The sequence below is a fragment of the Solanum pennellii genome, chromosome 7, assembly GCF_001406875.1.
Source record: "Solanum pennellii chromosome 7, SPENNV200".
In the NCBI taxonomy this organism is placed as follows: domain Eukaryota; kingdom Viridiplantae; phylum Streptophyta; class Magnoliopsida; order Solanales; family Solanaceae; genus Solanum; species Solanum pennellii.
Window position 1 is genome coordinate 76045796 of NC_028643.1, and position 12632 is coordinate 76058427.

Here is a 12632-nt window from a genome sequence, read left to right on the forward strand (position 1 = left end):
GCTTGAACCTCCTTATCGTTACTTAGTTGCTCTACATATGTCTATTTTACAAATGACGCCAGCTGGTATAATTAGAAGACTAGTTAAAACTTGTGAGTGTAATACCCCAACCCCATGACCAATCAGGTAATATCTTGTTGTCTGGTAGTTCGTTAGAACTTAAAATTATGTAAAAAGAAAAATACATAAAGTGACACGAGAAATTGTCTCGAATTTAAAATAAAAAAGTTTATGGTGGGTGGGTGCCCCCATTAAACCATTTCAAATCACAATAGATGTTTACTTTTTGATCCATCTTTCACATTTGTGTTCGCACATTTGATGGGCACATAGAGTAAAAATACACTCAAACCAGTGTTAAAATATCACGTGGCATTGCCAAATTGAATTTTCTTTTTATTATCTCCCATGAAATCATTTCAAGTCATAATAAATGTCTACTTTTGATCCATTTTCACATTTGTGTTCACACTTTTGATGGGCGCATGGTATAAAAATATATCCTCAAACTAGTAGATATAATATTTGGTTAGATTATATTGTTTGTTGTTATTTAGTAATATTTTAATTGTTTGATTTGATTGTATCATACTGTATTGTAATTTATGAATGTATTTAAATATCCTTAATTATTTTAGGGTAGGAGGTTTGACTAGATTTAAATAATTAAGGTAAAGGGTAAAATAGTTTTTTGAAATATTATGTAAAGATATAATTGAAAAAATAAATTAATTAACAACGGGAATACACCAAATTGGTTGTTCCATAAAAAAAGGGTTTCCATTGTTACGTAACAACGAAATTTAACAATACAGTACAATACATTTTAAGTAACGATCAAAACAAACATTATAGGTGTACTAACATTACAATACAATACAATGGATAACAATGATCCAAACACTGTGTTAATCTACTACCATAGAAAATAATTGTCCATCCTGAACGAAATTTTCATCTAACTTTACTAGATTCAATTTTGATTTTGAGCTCAGGGGCGGACCCACATATAAAAAGGATGCACGTGCACCCGTTAATTTCGAAAAAAAATATGTTTATATAGATATATCTGTCTTGAGAAACTGATAGAAAAAAAAATATAATAAAAAGTGCACCCATAATGAACATTTAATTGCTCTTGGACTGCTGGTAGAAGTAAGGTAATACCTCCTTGCAGTTTGGTGTAACACTATTCATCGCACCAATTCACTTTTTAAATATTTTAATATTATTTAATTATACAAACTTTTAATTAATCATTATATAAATTATATGTTTTATTTAAATCTCTTGTATATTTAATTATTTTTTATGTAATATTTTTGTAATATTAATTTTAGATATAAAATTTAGTTTTTTATAAATTATTTTTTCTATATATGACTTTTTAAAAAAAATTAAGAAGTGCTACGTGATATATTAATTTCATGTATTATAATGTGCAACATGATAATTGAGGATGAGTGTGATGTTAATGCACCTATTTAAGATGCGTCGAATGGTACAACTCTGACCGTAGAAATGACAAGATGAAAATTATCAATTTCAATAATTTCTAACTCGATATAAAAAAATAAAGGACAAACAAGCTCATTTTGAACTACGTAATGAATAGAGCATTATGCGAGCACCGTAGTGATCTTGAAAGTTGAATATTTATATAGAATTTAAAATAAAATTTTTAATTATGTAATGGTTATTTAATTGTATTTCATTAATGATTTCACTTTTATTTGTATTATCCATTATTACGTATAATGTATAACATTTGCAAGCAATTTATATTATTTAAAAAAACTATGGTACATAATAGTTTTATATTAAACGATTATAAAATAAAATAATATGAATTATATATGGTGAATGTTTTAGAAAGGACTTGTTTTATGAAATAAGAAAATACAAATGAAATAACAAATAATAATATAATAATAAAAGAGAGAAAAATATTCCTTTTTTTTTTTGTGTAAAAATTGATACATTGGGTTGGAATTGATCACATTAAAAATAGTGTTGACGCCTAATTTGATGTAAATTTGATGTTTTGATGGGAAATGCCCAAAGGATTAAAATGTGAATGAGCCAGGATTTATTCGATCTTTACTAAATGAGTTGGAAAAGAATAAGTAACTATATTATGCATTTAGAATACAAGTTGTGTAAAATGTGTGTATTTATTTTGATTTGAAATGTTTCATGGAATAATAGAATCCGCAAATATAAGATATCTTTTTAAAAATATTAAATAACTTTAAGTATCACTTCATGTCTTTTCTCTAAAATGAATAAACACTTTATTTAGGATAAATAATGAAATAACTAATATATAAATAATTAAATTCTGTCATAACTATTCCTAAATTTAAAAAAATACATAAATTTTCTCGTAACTGAATCTTGTATCATTAATAGCGATATAACTACTATAAACCACCCAACAACTCTTTTAAGGTACAATTATTGTCAAAATTTTAACGAGAAGGGTAGATAGATAGATACATAAAATAGAAAAAATATGTTTTCTATCTAACCAAGTTGATTGCTCTAATCGCAAATTGATATATTCATTTTTTTTTAATCTTGTCTGATATTTATACTAAAATTCAATTATTTTGAATTTGTGTCATATAATTAAGGTCTCATCCAAGAGGAAATACTTTCCTTCAAAGATATTTCTATACACAAGATTTGAACTCAAGATCTCTGATTAATTTTTTTTCTTTTTTCTAATTCTTTCATGTTTTTGTTATTATACCAAATTATTCACAATTTATTTATGTCATCAATTCCTGCTTATTAGAGTTTTTTTTTTATAAAAAAATTATGAATTAAGTGACATGAATAGTATAAATATATCGTCGGTGCATTTATGAAAATTAAATATTGACAAAAATTTCAAAAGGGTAATATGAAATTTTTTTTAAATCAAAACAGTAAGATCGCTGGTGATATAGCGATTTAGGTGGGTGGCGTTAAGGAAAATCGCTGCAGTGTAAATTTTTTTTTTTAAAATTGTAAATCGCTGCATGTGCAGCGATTTTACTTATTTTTTTTTAATTTTGAAGTAAATCACTGCCTTAGCAACGATTTTACTTAATTTTTTAAAAAAATGTTTTTTGAAGTAAATCGATGCCTTGGGCAGCGATTTCACCTATTTAATTTTTTTAAAAATTTTTTGTCGTAAATAAATTATAGTTAGCCAAAAATATTCACATTGTCAAGCTTCCAAATTCACATTTCACATCCAGACATAAATATTAACATGCATGTGAATTTTTTTTGTACAAATTTGCGTGTTAGTTTACTTCAAAATTTAAAAAAATAAAATTAAGTGAAATCGCTGCCAACAATTTACTTCAAAATTTTTAAAAAAATAAAGTTTACTTCAAAAAATATAAAAAAATTTTTTTAAGTAAAATCGCTGCATAGGCAGCTATTTATAATTTTTTTTAAAAAAATCATTTACCAAATTGCTGCCTTGGCAGCGACGATTTGTAAAAAAAATTAAAAAAACAAACTTTACAAATCGTTGCTACTGCAGCGATTTACCTTAACGTCACCACCTAAATCGCTACATCACAGCAATTTTACCATTTTAATTTTTAAAAAAATTCATTTATCCTTTTAAAATTTTTATCAATATTTTTTATCCTTTAGATCCGAGACTCATTTTTATATGGAATTGACAAGTCTATTACGATCCACTCAAAAAACAATAATTGAAACAATAGAGGAACACCATAGAATATATAAATAAAGACAATTCACAATTTATAAGATAGTCTTAATAATTCTAGACTTGCTACACTTTGACACCTTATATCGAAATGTTCACTCCTTAAATGATTAGCCCAAAAAGATACGTTACATCACGGTCACATGAGCATTTTCTATTCATATAATATTTAATTAAATATGTAAACATTTCTTTTTTGTTATAAAATTCATCATTTTTTAATCATTTTTCATGATAAATATGTTAAAGATCGTATTTGAGATTGAGTTATTTAAGTTATTAAAAAAGAGTTCGTCCAATAAAAAAAAAAGAAATACACAATTTAAAATTTGGCTAAAATTGTTTATGTGGTTAAAGAGGATGAAATTTATTATTTTGGCTAAAATAACTCACGCGTTTTTTAAGATATTCGGACCGAAAAAGAGGAAATACACCGTTGAAACAAATAACAAGTTGCACCTAAATAAGAAATACAAAAAATATAAAGTCCAAATGTATGATATATTAAGAAGTAAGAGATAGAGGCGTATTTAGAATTTTAAGATGATAGCTAAAATATAAATTTGATCGATTTAATATTAAGTTTTCATCACTGAAAATTATTAAAATTTGAAATTGCAAGCCAAAATTATTTTTTCTATCCAAAACCACTCAGAGGGGAGGAGTTATTCAATTTAATAAAGGATAATAAAATAAGATAAATAAAAAATTTAAATTTCTAGCCTCACTTGGAGAGTTTCATCTAATCATCATCTAACGACATTATATAATACTTCAAATGTGAATTTACTCATCTATTCACGTAAATTCAATTACTTTTGCGATACGCCTTCCTTCGAAGTCTACCCGCAATGTGGAACAAATAAATCATTTGACGTATATGATTATGTACCAATTAAATATTTAATATATTTTATTAAAAAGCTGTTATTTTTTCCCCTATTTCTTTCACTTTCACATGCTTAAAAATGGGTGTATGCAGACTATGATATGCTAACGTTTACATGGGTGAAAGTTCTAATATTGTCAAGTTCAATAAGATAATTAGAACTAATAATAATTTAAATATTTTTCAAACAAAACGAGTGAAATTCAAAAAAAAAAAAAAATCAAAAATTATGCCTAATGATAAACTCATCAACTTGGATCGTAGCATGGCAAGATTAAAATTCCCTCTTGTATTCATCTGCACATAAAATAAGTTTTATATATATATATATATATTCAGTATTTTCATTATGCATAGAATCAATCTTATTTTTAATTTAATTTATGCAATATAATTTATTTCAAGATGTAATCTGAATTAAAAAAAATAAAGAAATTTAAACAATCTTTTTGTGGTCTCAAAAATATAACAAGCCTAAGATTTATGTAATTTATCAAAATTTTGAAACTTGTGTCCATAAACCTGCAACAAACCCGAGAAAAAATGAGTAGTTTAAATTTTATTATTTTAAATATAAAAATATGTTATTATTTTTTAAATGAACTAATACGAGAATAGTAATATCATTCAAATTGAAATAAAGAAATTAATATTTGAGATATAAAATTTTTACGCTAATAAATATTTATATGTATGATAACAAATAATCTATCTTATTTTTAGTGTGTATAGGTCAAACAATGTCTAGTCATTTGATTCTACCGTCCTATGATTTAGCCATTTATTTCCTTTTATTTGATTCGTACTATAATATATATTTATGGAACCTCCCCCTCCCTCCCACACACATACATTTTTCTTGATTAAACGTCAAATTAGTTAAACAACTTAAGTATTATTTCACAAAATTAATAGTATTGAGATTTTATTCCCTTGTTTAATCTGAGTTGAGCGAGCTAATTTTTGTTACTTTGTTTCTCTTTCAAAGGAAAAAAATGTACATACATAGTTGAAAATTGAGTAAAGAGAAGATTAAGTAACTTACCTTAGATTGAATGATGTGATGAAGATTTTGATCAATTATTGAGGAAACACAACTATTAACCATAAGTCCTTCCATAAGAAATTTAAGAACTTTTAATAGAAAAAGTCGTCCTTTTATTGAAATTTCAACTTGATCAATGCATAATTTCACTATTATTTTATCTTCATCATCATCACTATAAATAATATTTTTCAAATTTTCTCTTTTTCTTTCCAAGTCCTCTATGTCCTCCTTCAAGTCTTTATTATTTATCCACAATCTCTTCTAGATGATCAGATATAGCTCTTTTTCCCTATATCATCATTAAAAAAAATAATTAGATTTATATACTATAAGGTTTACCATAAAACCTAATTCTTGAAATGGGAATTGGTTAAGAGTGTGTTTGGTATGAAGAAAAATATTTTTTGGAAAATATTTTCCAATTTTCTCATAGGTTGGGACAAAAGTTTTGGAAAATGGTTTACAAATTAACTTATTTTCCTCAAAATTAAGGAAAATGACTTCCCTTCAAAAAATAAGGAAAACATTTTTAAAAACTCTCCTCCAATTTTAAATTACATTTTTTTTTTGGGAAAAACAACAATTTTTTTATAAAAAAATTCAACTTTAAAATATCTTAAGCGTGAATAATATAACACGAAATTCACTATCTGGTAAATAAAAAATTGAGATAGATCAAATAACTTAACTATGATACCATAGTAAAAAATGGACCACAAGCCAACTTAATCCAAAAAAAATATTTACAACAATATGGTACGACTATATATAAATCCATTTTTTTACTAGGACCATCATAATTATAACACATTTACTATGATGTAGATCTGAAGAGTGCGGAGTTAAAAGGGTAAAAAAAATTGTCAAAAGTTTCAAAAGGGCATATCAATTTCTTTTAAAACCAAAACGGTAAAAACGCTAGCTACTTGTACCTTCTGAAAAAGCGAAATCGCTGCGATAGCAGCGATTTCTTAAAATTGCCTTTTCTTTTTTTTTTAAAAAAAAAATTAAACAAATCGCTCCACACAGAGCGATTTTCAAAATTTAAAAAAAAAATTATTTTTTTCTATAAGTCGCTGCTTCTGCAGCGACTTCCATCATTTTTTTTATTTTTTTTAAAATTTTTTTTTTGCTTTATTTAAAAGAAAAATTGATTCAATTTTTTTTAAAAAAAAATCATTGGCAGCGATTTTTAATTAGTTTTTTTTTAAAAAAAATCAAATCGCTGTAAAGGCAGCGATTTACACTAAATTTATATTTTTTTTAAAAAAAAATCAATTAAATCGCTACAAAAAAAATTAGCCGATTAAATTAAGTTTTCAAAAAAAAATAAAAATTTAAGTGTAAAGCAAAAAATGTGTTAATTAAGAATTCATTTTATGTTATGAATTCTTAATTAACATATTTTTTGCTTTACACTTAAATTTTAATTTTTTTTGAAAACTTAATTTAATCGGCTAATTTTTTTGCAGCGTTTAATTGATTTTTTTTTAAAAAAATATATATTTAGTGTAAATCACTGCCTTTACAGCGATTTGATTTTTTTTTAAAAAAAAACTAATTAAAAATCGTTGCCAATGATTTTTTTTTAAAAAAAATTGAATCAATTTTTCTTTTAAATAAAGCAAAAAAAAAAAAAATTGATGGAAGTCGCTGCTTCTGCAGCGACTTATAGATTTTTTTTTAGGGAAAAGGGTCTGATATACCCCTCAACTTTGTCATTTGGAGCTGATATACCCCTCGTTATAAAAGTGGCTCATATATACCCTTGCTGTTATACAAACGGCTCACATATACCCCTGCCGCTACAAAATGGCACATATATACCCTTCATTTAACGGAATTTTAAATAATTAGTTTTAAATTTATATTTATTACTTATAATTTTTTTAAAAAAATTATTTAGTGGTATATATGATTCTTCTATAAAAGTTCAAGGTATATTTTATTTTTTTTCATACATAAATTATTTTTTGACTTCTTTTATTATAATTATTTGAGTTTCTTATTCTTATTTTATTTTTTTTCTTTCATTCCTTAGTTTTAAAAAAAATTAAACTATTTTTTGTGTGTATTGTAATTTAATTTCGTATTCGAAAAAAATTTTCGTCATCTACAATAAGTTTTACAAGAATATTAGTGAAACATAAATAAATTTGATTACCAAAATAATAATTATAAATTAGTCATTGAAACAAAAAAAAGTCAAAAAAAATATGTTTGACGAGGATTAAATTTACTAATATGAGATTATATTTTTTAGAAAAAAATAATAAAAATTTAGATTGAAAATTATTATTTTTTCATTTCCGTTAGAGGAAAAGGGTATATGTGTGCCATTTGTTTACAAGTAGGGGTATATATGAGCCACTTTCATAACAAGGGGTATATCAGCTCCAAATGACAAAGTTGAGGGGTATATCAGACCCTTTTCCCTTTTTTTTATTTTGAAAATCGCTCCGTGTGGAGCGATTTGTTTAATTTTTTTTTTTTTAAAAAAAGGCAAATTTAAGAAATCGTTGCTATTGCAGCGATTTCGCTTTTTCAAAAGGTACAAGTCGCTACATCGTCAGCGATTTTACCGTTTTGGTTTTTAAAAAAAATTAATATGCCCTTTTGGAATTTTTGACAATCTTTTTTACCCTTTTAACTCCACTAGCTAGATCTGAATCCATTTGGTACGAATGAAAACAACTTGGTACATGAAATTTCATGTGTAAAATGAGTATGATACATGCACACACATCGGATAAATATTTGTTCTATTTAGTTCAGTTGACAAAATCACAAATATAAGGATTTAACTAACAAACGAAATTATTTGTTCTATTTAGTTCAGTTGACAAAATCACAAATATAAGGATTTAACTAACAAACGAAATTATTTGTTCTATTTAGTTCAGTTGACAAAATCACAAATATAAGGATTTAACTAACAAACGAAATTATTTGTTCTATTTAGTTCAGTTGACAAAATCACAAATATAAGGATTTAACTAACAAACGAAATTAAGTCCAAGAATCTTTTAAGTCATTCCGCTAACAATAATTCATATAAATAAGATGTATGAATAAACTAAGACACCATATTTATAATTCACACTTCACATTTCTTTTATAAATAAATATTTGTGATTATTTTTTAAATACACATAATTTTATAAAAATTTATTAAAAAGTCATATTTCTTTTATAAATAAATATTTATAATTATTTTTTAAATACTCATAATTTTGTAAAGATTCACTAAAAAGTCGGCCACTAACAAAATGTAACGCTATGACTCGACAGTTATAGCATTTATAGCAGTAAGCTATAAATTCAATCGACCAATTATACTGGCTATATATAAATTTTATTCTTTAACTATGTAAAAATTCATTCATATATAAGAATAAATTTTAAAGAAAAAAATTAATATAATTATAATTATGTGAAAAATATTTTTTTAAAATAACTAAAATAAAGCCATAAATATCATCATTAAAAAAAAAGCCATAAATATCATATAATATGAATAATAAGTGATGTCCCTACCCTTGTTTAAGTTTCTGTCCATTTGTGGACTAATTATTTTTATTTTTTGTCTGAACATGGAATTAGGTTCTTTCTATGATTGTTTTATACTTACTCTAATCGAACAATAATTGTCGATTATTAATTCGATCCATCACTTAGTTTGAAAATAAGTAAATAATAGGAATAATATTATTATATTATCTTTTAAATTTATTGAATTTAATGCTTTGCTAAAAAAAAATAGTATTTAATAGTAAAGATAAAATAGATACAATAATTAAATTATCTCCTTATTCTCTAAATTGAATAAGTACTATTGAATAACTATTTTTAATATAATGTATGACTATTGTTGGATGAAGAACGTACTAAGGAGACATTGATTAAAACCAAAAAGAGAAATATGGAGGGTATATTCGATAAAAAGATAAATATTTTATCTATAGTTAATATTTTTTTCTTAATAATGAACAATAACTTAAATGTACATCAAACAAAAAGGATCTAAGTTTAGAAATTTCAAAATATTATGCCTAAAACAAACCCATCAACTTGGATCTTAGTAATGCAAGATCAATATCTCCTCTTGTATTCACCTGCACATAAATAATTTTCAAATATATTTAGTTCTTTCAATTAATTAGGTCACCACGTAGAAAACAGTAAGACTATGATATATTTTATTTTCCTTTATTAGTTTTTCTCGAATCAATTTATTTGCATATTTAATTTTATATGGAGTTTAAGATTGTAATTTATTTTTTTTAAGTTTGTGATTTGAAATTAAAGATATGTAGATTAATGTATCAAAATGCATTTTAATTTTATATTCTTAAACATGCAACCATTGAAAGTTAAAATTAAAAAATTGTCAAAAAGAAGAAGAAGAAGAAGAAGAAAAATAGTAAAGAAAAATGTTTTTTTTTTAAATTAGGACAAACAAATTAAAACGATTACTTTGATAATATTAATCTCTTTATATATATATATATATATATATATATATATATGGGAGATGTTATATTTTGTTACTTTGTTTCTCTTTCTAAAGGCAAAAAAAATGTACACACATTGTTAAAAATTGAGTATAGAGAAGATTAAGTAACTTACCTTAGTTTGAATAATGTGAATAAGCCTTTGATTAATTGTGGAGGAAACACAATTATTAACAATAAATCCTTCTTTCATAAGAACTTTAAGCACTTTTGAAATAGAAAGCCCTCCTTTTATTGAAATTTCCACTCCTTCATTGCATGATTTCACTATTATTTTATCTTCATCATCATCATTTAATTTCATAGATGAAGAATTTGGTGCCAATAGAGAGCTAATATTAGTAATATTTTTCATTTCTTTCAATTTTTCTCTTTTACTTTCCAACTCCTCTATGTCCTTCTTCAAGTCCTTTACATAATCCACTATCTCTTCAAGATGATCAGATATAGATCTCTTTCCCTGGATTATCATTAGAAGAAAATATAATTAGAACTGGACTTTTGAAGCATAGACAATATAATTATATATGAGGTTCAATATCGAGTAAATAACGAATTGGGATGGTTTAGCTGACTAGCTATGAAAAGATATTGACCTTAAATCTAACTTAATCTCAAAAAATTAATTTCACAAAAAGAATTGCCTAGAGTCATATAATTAGAATTGGACGATTGAAATATGAACTATATAACATATGGGGCCCAATATTAGATAAACAACAAAAATTGGAATGGATCAGCTGACTAGCTGTGATACTATGAGAAAATATTGAGTTTGAGTCGGACAATAAGAAATAAATATTAGACTTAAATCGACTTCAAAAACTAGCTGAATTTAAAGGTGAGTATTGTCAACTAGTCAACCCTCCCACAACCCATATTTTGGAACTCAACAATGTGTGGTTGCAAAGAATATTTTCATTCATTAATCAAATACGAAAAAAGCATATTAATTTGAAGGGAAAAAAAAGAATTTAATGAAATTTCTTTTAATATTTTTCTTTGTATCGAACATACTCTAAATGTGTTATACGAACCATGAGATACTTTGATGGAATAAGAAGGCGTAAACGTTGATAAAGCTTAGCCATATCGCGCCTTCTTTGCCTTTCAACATCTCTTCTCATAACTTTCTTCTCCACCACCATCTCTTTCTCTTTAGGTAAATCTTGAACTACTTGATCATCAATAATATTAATATTGGTGATCAAAATTGGTTTCTTTTTAGGTACATTATGGGTACTTGTAAAAACAATATTAGAGTTTTGTTTTTGTAATGAAAATGATGAATCTTGATTACTTTGAAGAGTAGTTGGAGGCAGAGGAGGAGGAGGAGAAAGAAAGTTGAATAGTTGATCTAATTGGCCAAAGTCAAATTCGGAATCATCCATTATTATTTTTTGTTTTAGCTCAAGATGAATCTATTTTTTTTTTGTTTATAAAACGATGAATTAGTCAAGATTTTATAAGATCTTTTCGAATTTCGTACGTTGAAAAGATCATAACTATTACAATATTACTCTATAAATAAATTATTTGAGCTCTCAACGTCAATCAAAGAAACATTAATTTTGAATGTAAAAACATAGTTATCAGGCAATAAAATTATTGAAGATAATTTTTAATCTCACATGATCAATGTGCCATAATTTTCACTTAGATAAATAATGGGAATCTAGGCATAGCCCAATGTTATTTTTGTCCATATATTATATACTTTTTTATTTGTTAATTTTCAACCCCTCACTTATTTGATCTTTCATGTTTAACTTTTATCTAATAAGAGGGAATATTCATAAATAAAAAAATTAAAATGGCCAAAATGTAAGATATGACGCAATTATACAACCTTTTATCCCTGCTAAAAGAAAATATTTATCTCAAAATGCTTGTTATTTTATGAAATTTAAATATATATATTTTTTGTATTATCCTTATTTAATTATTCTTAAATCTTAAGAGACCAATTACACACTGCTAAATAGGATCAACAATTTTCTAACAACTTAAATGTTTGTATTTTAATTTTTATAATTTAAATATTTAATAGATTAGTATTTATAGTATTTTGTAGATTATATAGGAATATACGCACATATCCAAAAAAAATAAAAATTAGGGCACTAATTAAGTTTTGGATTACTTCTAAGTAGAGGCAAAATCTATTGATTTGGCTAGTTGATTTTCTCCAATTTAAAGAAACTTGAGAAAGACTCCTTCACAATTAATTCTATAATTTGCACAAGTGTCAATTATATTATGCATGTGTAAATTTTAAATTGTATTACCCTCCACCACTCCAATTAATTAATTATATGTCCTTCTAAACTTTTTAACAATCCCTTGATAGATACTTTGATATCATTAATCGAAAGAGTGCCTCTTTGAGTTTTCATTAGACAAGAATCAAGATATATCATAGCTTCAGTCTACTGAAAATATGAC

At 24.9% G+C, this 12632-nt stretch overlaps 1 protein-coding gene across 1 annotated transcript; it reads right to left on the reverse strand.

Annotated features, from left to right (window-relative positions):
• Positions 1-9618: 9618 nt before the first annotated feature.
• LOC107025643 (transcription factor bHLH120-like) lies at positions 9619-11614 on the reverse strand. The gene is made up of 3 exons (XM_015226406.2): positions 11225-11614; positions 10303-10647; positions 9619-9788 (listed from the first exon to the last, which is right to left on the reverse strand). Exons 1-3 carry the CDS (start codon positions 11576-11578, stop codon positions 9726-9728), a joined length of 762 nt encoding a protein of 253 aa, XP_015081892.1. The 5' UTR covers positions 11579-11614; the 3' UTR covers positions 9619-9725.
• Positions 11615-12632: the final 1018 nt, after the last annotated feature.